Below are 19,762 nucleotides of genomic sequence, written 5' to 3'. Positions count from 1 at the left end.
AATGCAGGATGTCCGGTGAAACCATGTTGATGACGAGAGTGCTCCTATTTAGTTTCTCAACTCCAATTTTCGGTTCATTTGAGATTCTGAAATTGGCTAGGAGCCTGCAACTGATGTAAGAACAATGGAAAGGGAAAAAATTGTTATTTGGCCCCCACTTTTATTGTACAAAGTTCACATTTATACGTAAAAGGAGGGGCTCTGATAACATACCATGTGGAGCTGATTAGCACAGTTATGTTACAGCCATCAAGTCTATTGTCTCCTCACTGGAAGACTTCTTTAAGCTGTCGGCGGCTTTTTCAACCTACAAATGCAGTAACAATTGTGATAAATTGCTGATAATTACGTAACATAATTCATAAAACCAAGATGTTACCTCAGCATTCCAATTTGTTCTGGCAGTGAGAATAATTAGAGTTATTGTTTGTAAGACAACCCCAGTAATCATTCCCCACCAAATTCCCTAAAAATTAGACCAATAAGCATCCAGTTTCATGATCAATGACCAATAATTTAAATCCAATTCACATAAAAAAAAAATGTAACAAGAAATGAAGGTCTTCAACTTACTACTACTCCTATGTTTGTTTTGAAGCAAAGTACATATGCAATTGGGAGACCAATTATATAGTAACAGGCTAAATTAACATAAGCAACTATAGCTTGCCATCCACTCCCAATAGCCACACCTGCAAATTAGACAAGGAAGAAAAAGCTTAAACCAATGGCAAGATGAGGCGCAATGCCATCATCATTTTATATTACATTACCTGAAAATATAGGTTGAATGCCATTGAGGAAAACAGAGATGGCAAGCAGAGGTGTCAAATCGGAAGCAGCTTGGACAACCTCAGAATCACTTGTGAAGAGTTTACTTAAATCAGCTCGGAAGATCAAAACAATTGCACTGAAGACTGCACTGATGAAGATGCCATTCGCATTCACTACAAATACTGAAAATTTTGCAACTCTTGGATGAGCTGCTCCTAGTTCATTACTCACCCGAACACTGCAATCAGATTGAAAAAAATAATAACATCACGCTTTTAGATGGAAACCAAACTACTGGAATATCTATATTTGCAGCATAACCAACCTGGCTGCTGCAGATAAGCCCAACTTAGCATTTATGTCCCAGTTGAGGTAATTCATGCTGAAATTAATGAAGCACCACTATGAAAGTATCAAAAGTTTGCTATCTCTAAAATGTAAGTTGAAGAAGAATAAGGGATGGATGAAGATACCAAATGGTGATGGCGTCTAGTGAGATTGTCGGATTAGGAAGGAGTCCTGATACAAGTGCCAGTCCTTGATTGTACCAAATCTCCAAAAAATCAATGAACAAATAAATTAATATGTAAGATCAATCATCAAGAAAATGGCACAGCAACTCCCATGACACTGCTTAAAACCTTATGGAATGGTATATGAGGTTTATATAAGAAAAATGTTTAAAAAATGGTGGTAGTAACTTGAGTCGACTATTGATTGAAAGTGCGGTAAAGTGCACTACCAACTGAATCAATGTCAGTAGCATCTGATGAGTTTGATAGTCGTGACAATGCACATCACAACACTGTAATTGCAAATCACAACACTGTAATTTGACGCCAATGAGAAGTTTCTGCTACCCTTTGGATGGCATTTGCACCATCAATGTTTCATTTTTGTTGACGAAATTAGTACCATTGTGTTGAAGAAGTGAACCGCAAATCTGAAGTTGTAGTTGGATACGACATGTCAGTTTAGATATTCTGAACTGGATGATATGTCGGTTTTGTGACACTAGTGAGGCGTATGACGAGCCTGGTGGATCAGCCGAATAAGTAAGTTGAGCACGTGATATTGCACATGCTTTACTTATCCTAAAACGACTGAAGAAGGCTGCGTTTTGAGTGAAGCTTTTACACGTGTGCTGAAACCAGTTTAAAAGGCTGTTAATGCTGTTAAGATCAGCGGGAAATTTCTGGGTTTTGTTAGCAACAAACCCAAGTCTGGTGAGCTGGTTTCTGGGGGTGGTTGCTAGGGCAATTCAGGCATGTACATAAGCTGTCCTTGCTTCATTATTGAGTCGATTAAGAGGGTGATAGCTTCTTAAATATCTTGTATCTTGTAAACACCGAATTAGTAAAGATTTTTTCCTCTCTTTCACAGTGGATGTAGGTCACTTAGTGGCTGAACCACTTAACTCATTGGTGTTGATTGTTCCTCTGTTTTTACTTTCCTTGATATTTTGTGGTTCTTGCTAAGATTGTTCTACGTAGCATTGGTTGATCTTGATTTGTTCTTTGATTAAAGCTAAAGTCGAGTGGGTCTTGGGGGATTGAGATTGGTTTATTTGCATGTCTTGATCCAACACATTGCATAGATCATGAGATGATGAGTCTGACAATACTAAATTTGTTACCATACAACCATTTTCACCATCATTGTTGTTGGAAGACTGCTGCCAGCGATTAGACAGTGCCACTGTTGAATTTTTTATAAATTTTTAAAATTAAAATATTTATTTTATAATTTTGTTGTAAGGGTATATTTCAGAATAAATGTTTTTATTGAAGATCTTTTCGTATTTTTTTTAACCCAAAAATCGAGTAAATGAGTTAGATGTTGGATATCCATTAGATGTTGGATATCCATCTAAAATTGTATTACCAAATAGAATTCGGTTTTATTGTCTTCAAATGATCAACCCTCTTAAAAAAGCTTCCAAAGCTACCCCAACAAGGCATTTAATAAAACGATAGGCCGCATGAACAACATTGTAAATCATGGCAAACACGACTGGACCTAGCATAGGCTCAGGAGGCCATTTGATTTTAAAATTTATTTGAACATATTATATTTCGTCTATTTAAAAATTTAAAGCTCCTTCTAGACTTACAAATATGTCGTATGTTTGACCTATTTCTTAGTTTGTTATATGTGTTATGAACTTGAAATGAATTGATTGATTTAATTGTCCATCTCATAGTTTTAAATTTCAAAAATATTAAGTCAAAATACACTAGTTTTAAGTTTCATAATTAGCCAATTGATAGTGTGTATGGGAAGTTTCTCTTTCTCTTTTGGGTTTTCTCCGAAAAAAAAAAGATAAAAATTAACATAGAATCGTCCTGACTCAGTGAGTCACTCCTAAGTGGTATTTTTCTTTTATTTTCTTTGTTTGTTGGCCTCAAAGTTTATTAAGATGGATAGGAAGAATTGATTAAAAGGTTTAAAGCTATACGATTAAGTAAAGAAGAGGAAGGGAGAGTCTATTTTAAAAGCAAAATGAAAGAGAAGGGAGCAAAGATTGTGGCTGAATGTTTGATGGGGAAGATAATTCATAATAGGAAAGTTCATGTAAAAGGTTTGAGGATAGCAATAAAAGTAGTGTGGAGAACAATAGACTTATTACAGATAATATAATTATTAGCTATGAATGCCTCCATAAGATTAGGCACTGTAAAAGAAAAAATGGGCAAGTAGCTTTAAAATTAGACATCAGCAAGGCTTATGATAGGATTGAATGGGCTTTCCTAAAATAAACAATGTTAAAGCTTGGTTTTTCCAGCAGATGGGCAGCTTTGATTATGAATTGTGTAACTACTTCATCTTTTTCTATGATTATTAATGGAACCCCTAAGAGATTAATTCACCCTCAATGAGGCCTTCGACAAGGTTTCCATCTCTCCTCATACTTGTCCATTATGTGAGCAGAAGTATTTTCAAGCTTACTTATGCAGGCTAAAAAGACAGCAACTAATTCAAGGGCCAAAGTTTGGGAGAAACCTTACAACTTCACATCTTCTCTTCATTGATGATAGCTTCATTTTCACTAGTGCTTCTACTGAAGATTATAAGAACTTAAAAGCTATTTTTGACAGCTAATCCTCGACTTCAGAACAGATATTCAACTATAAAAAGTCTTTAATGTTCTTTAGTGGCAAAATCTTAGAGGGGCAAGTAGCAACAATCAAGAGTTTATTCCAAGTTAATGTGGTGTCCAAATATGCGAAATATTTAGGATTACCATTTATAATTAGAAGGAAGAGAACGGGTTTCTTTAATGATATAAAGCTGAGGGTGCTAAGTAAAATCTTAGCACAAGCCATTCCAGCTTACGCGATAAGTGTTTTCAAGCTTTCGAAGAGTTTGTGTGATGATATCCAGAAAGTCATAGTAAGATTCTGGTGGGGATCAAAAGAAGACAAAAATGGAATACATTAGGCTAGGTGGAAGAGACTGAACCATGCCAAAAGTAGAGGTGGCTTGGGATTCAAAGACTTTTCCATCTTCAACCATGCATTGGTGGCAAAGCAAAACTGGAGATTGCTGAAAAATCCAGAGTCCCTGGTAGCTAGAGTTTTGCAGGCTAGATATTATAAAGCCTTTGAGTTTCTAAAGGCAAAGCTTGGGCATAAGCCTTTTTTTATCTGGAGAAGTATTGTTTAGGGCAAGCGGGTCATTCAAAAAGAAATTAGATGAGAGTTGGTAATGGGGAGAAGATCCAAGTTTACAAAGACATTTGGATTCCAAGGCCAATAACATTCAAACCTTTCTACTCTAACCTTAGATATTGATGCTACAATTTTCGATTTAATCCACAGAGATAGCAGATGGAATGCTGAGATGGTGAAGCAACACTTCTTGGATGAGGATGCACCTCTGATTTTAAATATTCCACCGCCTAAAACTCCACAGGCAAACTCAATTTTGTGGCATTTTGATAAAAAAAGGTGTTTACTCTGTGAAAAGTAGCTGTCAAATAGCAATGAAGATCAAACATCATGATACTCCAGGATGCTCCAAGGATAATCCTCGTTACTGGTGTAGCTTGTGGACTATGGACCTCCTAACTAAAATCAAACACTTTATGTGGAGAGCAAGCAAAAATCTCCTTCTAACTGCTGATAATCTTTGGAAGAGGGAAATTGTGCAAAACACAATTTGTCAAGTGTGTAGAAAAGAAGTAGAAACCGTGTTCCATGTTTTTATTGAACTGTAAAGCAACTCAGAAGATATAGATATTAGTTCCCTTTACTGTTAAATTCCTAGAAGCTATAAACTTTGATATGCTTTCTGTAATTTAGGAGATCGCAAAAGGCTTAAGTAAAAGGGAGCTTGAGCAGATGGTCATCTATTACTGGGTAGCTTGGCATGCAAGAAATTGTTTTGTCTTTGAAGGGAATAAGCTAGATCTTCTGATCTTTTTTGCAAAAGCTGAAGCCGTTATAGAAGCTTATCAAAGAGTAAGCCTCACAGGACAAACACACATTAACAAAAAGGCTACTGGATTTAAGGAGAAATGGCATCCTCCTCCAAGAAATGTTAGTAAGATAAACGTGGATGCAACAATTAACAAGCAAAATCAGCAAGCAAGGCTGGGAGTGGTCATAAGAGATTCCAACAGCAAGATAATGGTAGCGGTTGTCAAAACATCAAAACAGTGGAAGGGTGTGGCTTATGCTGAGGCTGAAGCCATGGAATGAGGACTTGAGGTAGCAAAGGAAGCTGTTATGTCTTACCTGATAATGGAGACAGATTGCCAAGAAGTTGCTGATTTAGTTAACAAGAAGAAAGGGAGTAGAACTTAATTTTTTTGGATAATCTCCGAAATCCAAAAATAGAGCAAGTGGTTCCAAGAAGTCAAAGTTCAACATGTTCCAAGGGTGTGTAATGTCCAGGCTCACAATTTAGATAGATATGCTGTAATGAACAATGTTATTGATCTATGGCTGGACCTCATATCAGCAAACATAGCTGATGTTTTGTCTTATTAGTTGAATGAAAAGGATCCTTTATAAAAATTAAAAAAAAATATTAGCCAACTGATTTCAGTACCCTTTCAAAAATGAATTTCCATGGTCTCTTTCTCATGCTCAGATAAAAAAATAAAGAAACTATCAAGGTTTTCTTAAACAAGTTAAACATATTCAGTTGAGTTGGAGTTATTTGATCAATGAGATTTATTATTATTTGTCGTAAGTTTTCTATGTTTGCCTTCGATAATCATATTAATTTAAGTCATTACTTGAAAACAACAAAATTTCAATATGTTGATTAAGTTGACATCAAAATTATTATAGTATGTAACTTTTTTTAAAACTAATAATGACTCGAGGATAGTCATAAACGTGTTTAAAGTCGTTAATTCAATGAAGTTCAATAATTCGGTACTTATTATTTTTGGTTGAATTTTTTTTCAATTTGTACGATACCTATACTAGATAAAATTTTTGGGTGGGACCACTAGTGGCAAATGGTGTGAGTAAAGTAAAATGGATGAACAAAATTAAGCTAGAATCCAATAATTTCAATTTTGTTGTCTGGTCGTCCTCGAACTTGTAGTGTATTCATTTTGAGAGAGTGAGAATAGGTGATTGATAAATTAGGTAACGGTTATTGGTCAAATATGGATTAGGGTTTTAGAATAATGGTTCAATTTGGCAATTTTACCCATCTTTTCACGACAATTTACCAATAAAACATTCTCAATTCATTGGTGTTTTTACGTCTTTAACGTTACCTAACAAAACAGTTGACATGTTTGCACCATTATTAAATCCTTAAAAAAAATCATCAAATTTAAAATTATAAAATTATTTTATTTAATTCTCTATTTGCACTTTAGTCTAATTCCATTTTAAATGATTAAATTTATATTTAATTTTATACTGCATAATATAATTAACTAATAAAATAAAATTAGTAAATTGATAGATAAAATAGGAGGACTATATAGAAATAAAAGTTTGATGGGATACATGAAAGAAGTCAAATATTACATATTACAGCTTCAAGTGCACTTGGGCTAGAATAGCTTGTAAGATTAGAATGAATTAAGTATTAGGATTAAACTATATTCTATTGGGATTTGATTAGTTATTACATAGTATAGCATTGACTTATGTTTGATAAAATATCGGATTGAATTATTTTAAATTAAATTTAAATAAAATTATATTTGATATTGTGATTTTAAGTCCTTTGCTTCAATAATTCAAGACTTCAGACTTTTAGTGGAGGTAATATTGCCAATTGTCCATGCCTTTAGTAATATTGATATTGTACCGCAACAGGATCTTCAGAGAAGATGTTGTTTAATTTGATGTGCTACTGCCAAATTAACACATACATATTAGACTTAATTTGGGGTCCTCTGCTAATGATCTAATAATATGTGTCACAATAGAGGTGAATGACGCTGAATTAATAACAAGCAAGATTGTTTGTAGACAACAGGCTCATAAGCTCAAGAAACCGAAAGCTGTAGCCTGATTTTTGTTTTCTTGATCAGATGATTATTATATCACAGCCACCAAGTCTCAAATGTCTCTTCATTTGAAGATTTCCTCCAGCGGTCAGCTGCTTTTTCAACCTACAAAAGCATTACCAATTGTGATCATATGCTGCAGCGCAACAAGCATTTGATAAAATTACACAACTCACTGAAACAGCATGTTACCTCAGTGTTCCAATTTGTTCTGGCAGTGAGAATGATAAGAGTTGTTGTTTGCAAGAGAACTCCGATAATCATCCCCCACCAAATACCCTAAACAATGAGTCGGTGTAACGATGATTTGATGAATAATTTGCAATTTGAAAAGAGAGAAAGATGTTCAACATACTGCTACTCCTAAGATTGTTTTGAAGCCAAGGATACATCCAATGGGGAGACCAATGATATAGTAAGTTGCTAGGTTAACGTAAGCAACTACAGCTTGCCATCCGCTTCCAATGGCCACACCTGAAAAGAATTCACTTAAAACCAAGCTCAATACTGTTGAGTGATGCTTATCTAGTGATTTATTTTTGTTCAACGTTACCTGAAAGTATAGGTTGAATCCCATTTAAGAAAACGGAGATGGCCAGCAGCGGCGTCAAATTGGAAACTGCTTCTATAACCTCAGAATCACTTGTGAAGAGTTTGCTTAAACCAACCCGGAAGATTAAGACGATAGCACAGAAAACTATACTAATGAGAATGCCGGTTGCATTCACTACTATTACTGAAAATTTTGCAACCCTCGGATGAGCTGCTCCAAGTTCATTACTCACTCGAATGCTACAATCAGTTTGAAAAATATTAACATTACACTTTCAGAGAGAAACCAAACTACTGGAGTATCTAAATTTGCAGTGTTGAAACGAACCTGGCTGCTGTAGACAGCCCCAACATAAATTGCATATCCCAGTTCAGGTAATTCAGGCTGAAAATATATTACAACAGATTTTCTTATGTAGCATGTAAAATTAAAATGTTCTTTTAAGTGTAATGTGGAAAGAATGGATGTTAATAAATTTACCAGATGGAAATGGAGTCTAGTGAGATTGTAGGATTAGTGAGGAGTCCAGATATAAGCACCAGTCCTTGATTGTACCAAATCTCCAAACTAAATCAATAAAGATATAAATTAATTAATATATGAACCATATGAGATATGTAAGATCAAAGGAGGGAGAATATATACAAACCAAAGCATGACAGCTGAAGCAACAGTGAGCTTGAAATATGGCCAGATCCCTCTAAATGCTTTGATTGATAAGCCTGTCCAGGTGTCTTTGCAAGAGGGGCTTAGAACAATGTAAAGACCATTTATGATGACAAGAAGCCACCAAGAGAGACCGAGTGTAAGAGCTGCTCCAAGAAGGCCATAGTCCAAAACGAAAACAACAATCCATGTCAATAGAATGTGCAGCAGAAATACCCCAACAGACATGTATGCCAAAGGGTTTACTATGTTTTGTGCTTGAAGAAACCGCTGCATTGGGCAGCTTATTGCAAATGCATAAAGTTGAGGGATCAAACCGCGGGCAAAAACTTGGCCCTGCTCTGCTATGGTATCTGACTGGCCTATTGCTCGAAGGATTGGGCTCGAGTACCAATACAGAAATGTCAAGATCACAGCCGCTCCTAAGTGCAGGACTATTGCTCTTTGGCAAATGAGCCCCATTGCCGAATATTTCTTGGCTCCGTATGCTTGCCCACAGACGGTTTGCACAGCACTAGCCATGCCCAACTGTATAAATTTCAATCAGACATTACAAAATGCACAATACTTCTATCAACAGCAATGAACCAAGACAACCAAATCATGAACACATACCATTATCCCATAAGCGAGACCTTGAATTCCAACACTAGCAATGGACGCACCAGCCAGCTCCAAAGCACCCAAATGACCAGTGAACATCAACGTGACAAAGCTAAGCATGTAATTAAATATGGAAACAACTATAGACGCCCAGGAAAGAAGCCAAAGCAGCCTTGACTCCCACCCAAGAAGACGAGGCCACCACCGGAGTGCAACCGGCCTATGCTCTAGAAACTCCTCAATCACAGCGGAAGACAAGTCCGGTATCCTGGAATGTGAGTCCAGTCCAAGTAGCAACGGCCGGTACACGATCTCTTCCGAGTCCATGACTAATTTTAGTCACTAAGGTGTCACATTACTCTCAGTGACCTTAGCAAACAACAAGCTTATTAACTGCTACGTATATTTAGTTTTTTTTTAATACTGTTATATAAGACTGTTACTGATATTACATCAGATATTACAATTAATATTTACAAATAGATTATACAATACAATTGGGATCTTCGTCGTGGCATGTACTCCTCTGAAGCACAGTCCAAATTCTTTAAACCCTCCTTAATATTCGAGAGATGTCCACTTCACTCACATTTCGTGAGGAATAGACTGACTCCACTCAATTATTTGATAATCGAGGAAGAATTGAAACTAACTCCCATAATGCTTTTATGGAAACTTTAACCATTGATCTCAATATTGTAAGTGCAAGAATTCTCCCACTGGACCAAAGGCCTATTAGTACATACATTTAGTTAAATGGAGTAAAAGTTGATAATATATGTGAACTTGCGTGAGATTTTGGCAAGTTTTTCAAGTTTTCAAATGCCATTTTCTCAATTGAGAAGATGTGTAACGACCGGCTCTTCAACCTGCTATAGAAGAAGGGTAGCTGAAGCTAACGCACTCCGTTACTGTTGTCGCGTGTGTTACCTATAAGTTTGTTGAAGCAAGTTCTACTTAGGATAGGATAGCTGAGAATCACTTTTCGAATGTAGCGTCGGTTGTTATGTTCTTGGGATAACAAGAGCCTACGTTTCCTTACAATTTTTATCAGTCAATGGACTGCTTAGGAGTGGCCCCGTGCACGTGCACCTAATCGGGAGCCCTTGACGGCTTGACCATCTGAGAGTGCCAAAAGAAAAATCATTGACTATCTTAGTTTCTCAATTTCTATTCAGATAATAAATGAGAAAAATAATCATCAAACTTCAGGCAACCACCATCAACATCAGCAGTAAGTCTACCTTCATATATAGATAACCAGACTATCTTCAAAATTGATAACTAATCCCTAAAAAGTTGGAGCGAGTTTAACATCATAATACTCTTTAAGATCATCTCATAAATTACATTACAATTCAAAATAGCATACAAAGTGCTACTGGTGAGTGTCATCATCCGCATGGATGTGTTCTAAGTAGGATAATGGTACCCAGATAAGTCTCCTACAATAATATACAGAGATATGCCAAGGTCCAAAAGGAACTTAACAAAAAACTACATCTCAACAATTACAACATGGTAAATAAGAATAATAAAATCCTTGCTTAAGATACAGTCCGGTACAACAGTTAAAAAGACGTGGGATAAGCCAATTCTCATTTTGAATTTACAAATTTCAGAAGAGAATTTGGCTTCAGTAGTTGATAGACCCCATAGATGCAACGCCATTGCTGGAACTTCTCAGTTCCTGCCTGCTTACATAGTCATCAAAATTGTTGTTGGAGAGCCTTTGGCCTGGGCCAGATGTCACAGGACTGAGACCTTTGCCCATTTGTTGCACTTCCAGCGGAGATAGTATCTTAATATACCCCACATTGTTTACAAACTCCCTGGAGAGAGGATAATTAAGGAAGAGGACTCGTAATTCAAACTAGATAATAATAGATCACAGTAAAACCAAAGAAGAATTGAAATCTTGTCATATGCAAACTCAACCTCCAAGTATACCATAATACATAAACATAGGAGATTCCTATGTTCACAACAGTTTCAAGACCTCAAAAGTGTGGATTATGCAACTAGCAAACTGAAAACACAAAATTTCACTCATAATAAAACATGCATCCAGATTCAAGAAAATAGAAGTATGTAATCTACCAACATCAGCATCTAATCCTCAAAAGTGGCATGAGTAGCACAAGAGCTTTTAGTTACAAATAAACTAATTGACAAAAAGGCCAATCAGTCCACTTACCAGAGTTTATTATTATTTCATCGCATAAAAGTGGCATGTTACCTTCATGTGACTGTAATGAGTTGGAATAGATGGGATTTAACTTTTACGAATTGCAGAAATTCTTTGTTCCTAAAATGGATATAAACCTCTTTAAGTCATTGAGCAGTTTTTCTCATCAGTTTAACACCAAATATCAAATATGAAAATTCCTATGAACTCTTTACATTGAAACATTGATATTTTGTTGTGCCAATTTCAGCACACCCTTATCAATACTGCGACATCTAATTTCATTCATTGCAATTCATCTTTAATTCTCATTTGTGTCAATTAGTTTGAAAAGGTGGCATCCTTTTCACATATCTTAACAAATCCTACCTTGATTTAAGTTATGCTGGTTGCATCTCCAAAATCTTGGGCCGCCATCAAACATGGAACATAACAAATTCCATTCATTTTTTACTCTCATGACGTCATATAAGAACATTCTTTAGCCAGTTACAAAAGAGGGAAAATGAAATAACCTATTCAGAGTTAAATTTATTTGCCAATTAGACTAACTAAAATGCATACTGAGGTTTGTGTAGCACAATGAAATGACCAAGGTCAGATCCACTATCACAGCAGATTCTATAATCCACTTATACCCCATGCTTATCAGGGGCAACCATTTTTTAAGCAACAATTAAGAAACAGTACGAGTAGGCTGCACAATTAAGAAACTAGATAAAAGAATACACTGGGAGAAAATTTTGACTTACTGCCAAGGGTCATCACCAAGGAGAAGAACATCATTCTCCCGGTCAACAAATACAAGCTGCCAGCCTGATCTCTGAGGGTCCTCTAGTTGGCCTTCAAGGCCAAACATGCGAGCGAGCTCACCACGCAGCTCATCATAGCTGCTGAATTTGGAAATATCCAGTGATCTCCCAAAGGACCCTGACTTATGAACCTGTCAAATTTAAAGTATATGAATCAATAATTACAAGATGAAAGGCCATAATACATAAGTCACACCCAAAAATCACAGCAGAAGACAAGTAGAAGTTAAAACAATCATTCATTTAGCAGTAATACATCAAATCATGACAGAACAAAACTTGTCTGAAAAGGAAAAAATCAAAACATATTGCTAGGTACTCAGCAGGTCTTAAACAACAAGGATTTAACAAGCTGGAGGTGGCGTCCTCCAAGCAATATGCATTCTAGAAGCAAGGGATCCTATTAACATTAAACACATCATAAGTCCAATACGCTGCCAATCATGGACTCAATTAGTAACGGCAGGCATAATCAAGATTTCTATGAAACAGCAGGCAGCAGAAGTAATAGAACAAAGTTCATGAGTATAATCCATTCAGGTTTTTCTGAAAACTGCGAAAATGTTTTTGCCATTGGACACACCATTTGTTAAAAAACAGAAAAATCCTAGAACTTCTGGTATGCTTGCAAAAGATAAGCCAATTTGTTTACCTTCACAAAGGTTCTGGTTGGTGGATTCACTTGGTCCACATTTTCAGAAGACTGCAAGAAACCCGATTCATCCACACAACTTGAGGTTGTCATGTCGGAATTCAGTGGAAAATCAGTTCCCACATTGTTTGTGAAATTAGAAGCAGCATATGGCAGAGATAAGGACTCATTTTCACTGCTAATATTTTTCAGGTTTGGCAGCCCATTCTGACCCATAAGAGATGAGTCAATGGAAACACCAAATAAAAGATTGTTTTGTGGATCACCTGAGCCATGGTAAGAGGAGTACTCCCTCCCAGGAAATGGAGGCAGTAAACTAGTAAGTTCAGAGACATTGGACTGTTGTGCCCCTAACTGTTCCACCTGGGGCAGTATGCACTGAGAAACTGCGGAAGGAACATGATTATCAACAGTCACTTGTTTGGTTAGCATCGCAGAAGAAGAAATGATAGGGTTGGATGCATTTGAGTTAAGCAAGTGGGATGCTCCAGCCTGAGATAATGATCCTAAGATAGTGTGCATACTAGAAACATCAGATGAGGCTATTGGGTTCCCAAGAGAATCAGAAAAGTTTGACTGCTGGCACTGCGAAGCAACAGTCTGAAGAGTTGGAGGCTGGGACTGGCTGGATGATGCAAGATGTGGAAGAGTAGAGATGACATTTGAGATCTGTGGCTGGACTGACAACTGGTGCAATTGCTGGGATTGTTGAACTTGCTGCTGTTGTTGCCTTTGCTCATTATAAGAGTGTTGACGCTGTAATTGCTGTTGCAGAAGCTGAGCCTGTGCAGAGGCATGATTTTCTTGGAAACTCTGTAACAAGGCATTTTGAGCTTGGGACTGCTGGAGCATCTGCCTTGGAATCATAGAAGCAGTCCCATTGGATACATTTTGAGATTGCTGAAACTGGAGAAGAGATTGAGATGCTAGTTTCGAAGAATCCACTGTTCTCATTTCCTGAAGTGCAGCAGCTGCCATGGCCTGGTATACATCTGGTTGTAGACCTGGAATAGAAGCATCCAGCCTCGGCTGCATCCAGGGAGTAACACCGTATCCCTGGAAGTTCAGAGATTGGATTCCCTGATCTCCAACACCTCCTTGAAGCCACATTAATGGAGAATTGATGCTCATATCACCATCTTTCATACCTTTGTAAAACAAATTAACAAAGTTTAGGAGAAGAGTTACCAGAATGTGAATTTCATTTTCCAATTAAAGTAATAGAGATATTATGCATGTCACCAGCATGAAAAGCAAAAATCTAAACATACCATGGAAGGAGGGTAATCCAGATGGCCATGGTCGCTTAAGTCTCAGAGGGAAGGGGGATGAATACATAGGGAACGTAGTCAAAGGTTCAATCTCCCACAACGACACTCTTGGCTGCCTCTCCCCTGCAGTGGATTCATCCCAGCCAACCTGCATAAGTGGAAAAATAAATTTTGCATTACATGGAGTGGCAGATCTAGCATATAAGATATAACTCAATAACATCTATGACAGTAGAGTGAGAAAGTTGAATATTCAAACAAATATATGATCCATACACACCTTAACAGAGCGCCAATGTGAATTCGGCCAGCGAACAGGGTCCAGATCACTAATGCCTGTAATCGTACCCATGTATCTGCACATTAACATACACCAGTGGGCAAAATTATATACAATTTACAAGAATGGAAATAGGAAAAGACAACAATAAGCTATAACACATAAATTCAAACAACAAGAGCACATTTAACTACCATATAAGCATGCAAGTACTTGTACAATTTCAAACTAAAAGATAATTATTTTTCAGAACATGAAACTAAAAGATACTTGAGAAGAGGAAAAAGATAATAACAAAAAGGGGTAGGATGAAAGAAGAAGTGGAAGAGCAAGTCACACTGTACAACTCCAGCATCAGAGGAAGATTCAATCTGGTATTTTTAAGTTTTGCTAGAATGCATGTAGTCCCTTGAATCTTAATTTCGGGTCAGCCATCTCATCTCTTTTCTAATTATGATAATTATCCATGACCACTCATCCAACTCCTTGCAGGTTTAGCAGCATAACACAAATAATTTCTGTAATACTTTCAAGTCTAAAGAAGCATGGTTGGGAAAATTCAATAACTATCAAACTCTCATTAGGTTTGTCTGATTCACTTGTAATCCAACATGTCATGCATATGGATCCTCATCCTAAGGAATTTAAGGTATGACTTTTATTCCTTGCATTCTTTTTTCCCCATCTATGTAAACATTTTCAGTCCTGATTTACTCTAATTACAAATTAAAAACTCACACCAGTTACATCTGCTATATGTAAAAAGCCAATAAGAATATGACTTTAATTCTGTTTATTTGCTTCTTTAGGGAGATACCAGGATTCGAAAAACTAATTTTTCATTTTATATTTATTTCTTTCAACCATAAAATATAAGTAACTTATAAAAAGTGTGACCTACCGCCGGACACTTGACTCTTCTGTCTCAAAAAGCATCCTAAATCGCATGCCCACAGAAACTCGAGTATGGTAGACTGCTTTAACATACTTAGCCAAAGGAATGACAAATTCTGAAGGACTTGCCCTGCAATCAAGGTAATTTGAATAACTAGGATTGCCACTGAATGTGTTCAAACTGTCTCCGTGCTAAGAAACTTCACCTTGGATTATAAAATATAGTGAAACGGCTATTTGTGGCAGCAGCATGGGCAGCTGCAGCGAGAAGACCAATGTGCATGCTATCACTTGATAGAACCGATGAGGGCATGACAGTCTGTGGACGAGTCGCTCGTCGGATACCCAAGAGCAATTGATTTTTTTCATTCCTAACAGAAGAGAACATATAATGAAAAGACAATTAGCTGATCAACGTCAGCATGCACCAAACAGAAGAACATCGCCCCATCCACTGCATCACACATGAAGTGCAAATGCAGGCATGAATCTACTTGGCATGTATGCAGACAAAAAGATTTTTTGGTATGACAGTAAGTGTAAGATTAAAGTTAAAAACCAGAAAGCTTCTAATTTAAACTTCTATAAAATCTTTTTGCTGGTCATCCACAATAAAGATTTAATAATTAGGATCAATTCATCAGGTTGTCTCGAGCTCCCATCAGCAGGAGCGAGCATTTTGATTGCCATGCCAACTAACCATCCATATGGAAATATTCCAGCACAATATTGGAAACAAAAAGATCTGTAAGTGGTATAGGAAATATTCTAACCAGATAAACAGGACAGAATCACCGGCAACAAGTCTTTTGGCACTAACAAAAACACTCCATCCAGTTGTAAGAAGATGCCTCTTGGGCTGGCCTGCACGTGCAATCAGATACTAGTTTAATGTTGTAGCTCTTCCTTAAGAAATTGAATGTCAGTTTCTTCTAAAAATAGTTGGGAAAAGATTTTGCACTTCTCACAAAATCATCATTGTTGTCAACTAAGTCAGTAGTTACTTGTAAATCCATTCAACACTTTTTATCTTGGAGCAGTCATATACACAGATATATAGGTATGTTAGACTCAATTTCGAAAATAAAAACACAATTCCTTCCTTTCAATCATGATGCAGAAAACAGACACAAGAAACAAAGGCATTCTTGCTCTAGAAGAAAAGCACATTCAATTCATAGCAACATGAATTCATTGCATTAGAGATTGATCACAAAGTGTCGCTAAAGCGTGATGTGAGTTCATTGCAATAGAGATTTGGAAAATCAGTCCTCGTCAGTGAGCTAAAATCACTAAATATCTTGTCTTCTAACTTAATTATTTTAATACCTCTCATTTCCATTATAACGAGCTAACATTCACATTCAGATGAACAAACTCAAACCTAGTTGGCCTTCAATTAGATAGAGGTTCAGATGAACAACAATTTATCAGGAAAAATTTTACCTCGAAATATATGTCTGAATTTCCATTCATTATCATGAAGATCCCTCGCAATCAGTTCTTGAGCTGGAGGTGTTTGTGAGTAGTCCTGGAACAGAAATAGAAATAAAAAATTGAATCAAACAAATTATATTCACAACACATAAAACATCACTAGAATAAGAAACTGGTGAATCGTTAGATGTCACTGACAAGGGGTGGAAACACTTTTTCAGCTGCGCGGCGAGGAACAGAGAATCCCCCATGAGTGCTGGTATCACTTGCTGTCAATGTTTTACAAAAGTAGTTGGTTGGCTGTTTGTTGGGAGCACCCAATTCTGCTGGAAGTAGGTATACATCCTTTTGCTCTTGCTACAATAAAAATTTCACATCAGAGAGTTCGTTAAAATACCAAAAAATTCATAATTCAAATGAAGTACCGGACTCAGTGGTTGCAAGGTCATCTGAGCATATACTTCATCTGTCTCCACATCTGCCTGCAAATGTAAGATTAAGAACTTTTAACAACTAGCACATGAAAACGATGTGAAGCAAATGTAATACGAAAGGAAAGGACCAACACTTACATGCATGGTGAGATTGTGAAGCTGACAGATGAGTTGCGGAGGTAAGTTAGGATAATTAGGAATATGAGCATCTACTTCCTTGTTTGTTGAAGCAGCAACCTGCACAGACAATCAAAAACGATCAAGCCACTAACAGAACAAGGAAATTATATGTCCATGAGCGATGGGGCAATCCCAAGAGGTACTAGCACATTAGAGGTTTCAGCATACAAGAAACCATCTATGGACTCCATTATTTCATTCTATAACTGTACTTGTAATTGATAAGGCAACAAATGCATACCCCACTCGGCTACAGTATATAAAAGCTCAAGAAGCAAGCAACTTTTGAGGATACGGTACCACAAGCATTTCTTTAAACAATAGGGAAAAATGTAATGAGCATATAATAACAATTACACTTCAAAGCATCTGGTTACAGGTGAAAGAAAGCAGACAACTACAATAAAATAATCCTCTCTTAAACAAGCAAACCATTTGTAGAAGCAGGAAATAGCAAAATGACTAAAGCAATGCTGTAAGCGTGACAATACAATTTAAGGCATAAAACATTTCTGTAGAAACTGTAAGTGATGACCGGCAGCATCAAAGTAATATATCCTCAAACTACAATTATCAAACTTTCCACATGGTAATTCTATGCCCTAGGACGATTCATGTTTCAATCATTTACCATCATATAGACATAGTAATATACCGATAATTACCTGTTCGCTATGACCCTGGGGAAAGTAGACAACACGGCTTCCAACAGGAGGTAAAGATACAAGAGGACCAGCACATGCATGCCAAAGCTCAGAATTCAAACATTTCTTCTCCCCTGCAAAATTTTCCCGACACTTTGTGTTATCTAGCATCATAACCAAAGAAAAAAAAAGCACAAAATTTAAAACAATTTGATCAAGCTTATAAGGTATGCCCAGTAATACAGGATTACTATGTATGGAGTTCATAAAATGCTTAGAAATTCAACCACCCCAAGCTTAATTTGTCTGTTTCAACCAAGACCCTAACATGCACACATGCGTTGAAGCTGATAATAAAAAAGTAAGGATACAGTCTTCAAACTATATAAACAATAAAACCAGTCCCTCAAATCACAAGCAATGTCAGGTGCATAGATAAAATGTGAGCTAAATCACCTTTAAACATAACCATACCTTGCAAACGCACATCTAACCAAATACTCAGAACATGAGAAATTTACAACAACAAAGAAACCAAACCAAACCAAATGAGAAACGAAGCTCTAACCTTCCTGAGTCTGCTGATTAAACCCCGACGTAGCGAGTCTCATTCTTCAAACTCAAATAAAACCAAGTCTTTTAACCAACCAAAATCACCACGCCCCACCACAATTCCCACCCAAAAAAGCTAACCCTCTAATCACCGCACACCTTCTCTATTTGACGACATTCACCAAAACCCACCCGCCCGCCCCCCCAAATACCCACAAAAATATATGTATACAAATTAAATTCTAATCATCCAAAACCAGTGCCACTACAAGCCACTACCCTCTTCAGCCTCATAAAGCCTCAGATCTTCCCTTACACCAAAACCCTCCACAAATTACCGCATTTTGCAACTCACTCGAAGCTAAACCCTAGCTCCAATAATCAGCTCAAATCCCCAAATTTTGAACTGAAACCCTAATTCCCCACCAGATCTCAAAATTTCAGCTAGGCAAAAGAAAAAGCTAAGAACTCTAGCTTGAAGAAGTTGAACCAACGTATAGACACAGTATCCAGTTGGAAGCTTGCTTGCTTGCTTACTGAGCAGAAAATGACTTTTATGGTTTTTTTTTAAACAAAAATTATTTTTATGAGGGAAGCTGAAAGCTGTAGAGAGAGAAAGACGGGTGAGTGTTGCTTTTGAAAGCGCTTTTATTTTATTTTATTTTTTTCTTTTTTTTCCCCTTTTTCGGGTCTGGTTTCTACTTTCTACCAGCAGTAGCAGCACTACGACTTCAGGTCTTCAGGCTTCAGCGATCAATCATCAATTAAAAGACACTGTTTGGATTATTTATTTAAGTGATTTTTTTAGAGATTTTTTTTATAATAAATAAATCAAGTGATGCGTCAGGTATGTACGTGGGGGTAAAACGCAGCGTGTGGATGTGGGTGGCTGCTGCTTTGCCTGCGTGGGATTGTAGAATCTAGTACTCTCTGGTGCACCGTAGATCTCCGAGTACAGATATTTTAGATCTTTGTGGGTCCTACGAATATAGCCTGAATCATGGTATGTTTCTTTTCTTTTTTTTTTCAAAATATAAATAAATAAGTATATATTAAAAAAAAGAAAAAAAAGTTTACTTCTCCTTCGTTGCCAATGGCTATGGATTTTTTGTGTCTGGATGGCAAATCTTGTTCATAAGATATTTTCTTTTCCTTTTCATGTCCTAATCTTGTTGACCGCTGACGTGCCTCATAAATTATTGGGGATGCATTTGGTGTGCCGTGGTGGAGTGTATAAGATTAAATAAATTCTATTCCACTTTAATGTATGGGATGTATCCTCTATTAGGATTAGATTAAATACACGTGGACAGTAACTACAGTTGGTAAACTATT

The 19,762-nt window shown here is 36.8% G+C and overlaps 3 protein-coding genes across 4 annotated transcripts; all 3 read right to left on the bottom strand.

Annotated features, from left to right (window-relative positions):
- Window positions 1–235: 235 nt before the first annotated feature.
- Window positions 236–1,742, bottom strand: LOC102613126 (protein DETOXIFICATION 41-like). Its single transcript, XM_052434874.1, has 6 exons — window positions 1,690–1,742; window positions 1,100–1,156; window positions 774–1,012; window positions 607–692; window positions 380–466; window positions 236–307 (listed from the first exon to the last, which is right to left on the bottom strand). Exons 1-6 carry the CDS (start codon window positions 1,740–1,742, stop codon window positions 236–238), a joined length of 594 nt encoding a protein of 197 aa, XP_052290834.1.
- A 5,277-nt stretch (window positions 1,743–7,019) lies between these two features.
- On the bottom strand, window positions 7,020–10,262 carry LOC102613707 (protein DETOXIFICATION 41). 2 transcript variants are annotated; one of them, XM_006469057.3, is made up of 8 exons: window positions 9,096–10,262; window positions 8,464–9,008; window positions 8,295–8,381; window positions 8,142–8,198; window positions 7,815–8,053; window positions 7,617–7,735; window positions 7,454–7,540; window positions 7,020–7,366 (listed from the first exon to the last, which is right to left on the bottom strand). In XM_006469057.3, exons 1-8 carry the CDS (start codon window positions 9,408–9,410, stop codon window positions 7,298–7,300), a joined length of 1,518 nt encoding a protein of 505 aa, XP_006469120.2. In that variant the 5' UTR covers window positions 9,411–10,262; the 3' UTR covers window positions 7,020–7,297. The 2 variants fall into 2 exon arrangements, with proteins under 2 accessions (XP_006469120.2, XP_052291458.1); XM_052435498.1 differs by lacking the exons at window positions 7,020–7,366; window positions 7,454–7,540 and having other exon boundaries at window positions 7,628–8,053.
- Window positions 10,263–10,392: 130 nt separating this feature from the next.
- On the bottom strand, window positions 10,393–19,180 carry LOC102619942 (auxin response factor 6-like). The gene is made up of 14 exons (XM_006468906.4): window positions 18,444–19,180; window positions 17,897–18,009; window positions 17,190–17,288; window positions 17,043–17,099; window positions 16,816–16,974; window positions 16,627–16,711; window positions 15,954–16,044; window positions 15,387–15,551; window positions 15,188–15,310; window positions 14,287–14,362; window positions 14,007–14,154; window positions 12,736–13,883; window positions 12,024–12,214; window positions 10,393–10,915 (listed from the first exon to the last, which is right to left on the bottom strand). Exons 1-14 carry the CDS (start codon window positions 18,484–18,486, stop codon window positions 10,720–10,722), a joined length of 2,694 nt encoding a protein of 897 aa, XP_006468969.2. The 5' UTR covers window positions 18,487–19,180; the 3' UTR covers window positions 10,393–10,719.
- Between the last annotated feature and the right edge of the window lie 582 nt (window positions 19,181–19,762).

Source organism: Citrus sinensis, chromosome 2 (assembly GCF_022201045.2).
Source record: "Citrus sinensis cultivar Valencia sweet orange chromosome 2, DVS_A1.0, whole genome shotgun sequence".
NCBI classification, from domain to species: Eukaryota; Viridiplantae; Streptophyta; class Magnoliopsida; order Sapindales; family Rutaceae; genus Citrus; species Citrus sinensis.
Note: the sequence above shows the minus strand (reverse complement) of the source record. Positions and strands in the feature narration are given on the sequence as shown.

Excerpts from the sequence above, each read along its gene's own strand:
- LOC102619942 (XM_006468906.4), bottom strand. The coding sequence starts at position 18,486 with ATGAGACTCGCTACGTCGGGGTTTAATCAGCAGACTCAGGAAG. Across the intron at positions 18,010-18,443 it reads TAATCAGCAGACTCAGGAAG|GGGAGAAGAAATGTTTGAAT; the intron begins GTTAGAGCTTCG and ends AAAATTTTGCAG. Across the intron at positions 14,155-14,286 it reads CACATTGGCGCTCTGTTAAG|GTTGGCTGGGATGAATCCAC; the intron begins GTGTGTATGGAT and ends CCACTTATGCAG.
- LOC102613126 (XM_052434874.1), bottom strand. The coding sequence starts at position 1,742 with ATGTCGTATCCAACTACAACTTCAGATTTGCGGTTCACTTCTTCAACA. Across the intron at positions 1,157-1,689 it reads TTCACTTCTTCAACACAATG|CATGAATTACCTCAACTGGG; the intron begins GTACTAATTTCG and ends CATTAATTTCAG. Across the intron at positions 1,013-1,099 it reads GGCTTATCTGCAGCAGCCAG|TGTTCGGGTGAGTAATGAAC; the intron begins GTTGGTTATGCT and ends ATCTGATTGCAG.
- LOC102613707 (XM_006469057.3), bottom strand. The coding sequence starts at position 9,410 with ATGGACTCGGAAGAGATCGTGTACCGGCCGTTGCTACTTGGACTGGAC. Across the intron at positions 9,009-9,095 it reads GTCTCGCTTATGGGATAATG|TTGGGCATGGCTAGTGCTGT; the intron begins GTATGTGTTCAT and ends AAATTTATACAG. Across the intron at positions 8,054-8,141 it reads GGGCTGTCTACAGCAGCCAG|CATTCGAGTGAGTAATGAAC; the intron begins GTTCGTTTCAAC and ends AACTGATTGTAG.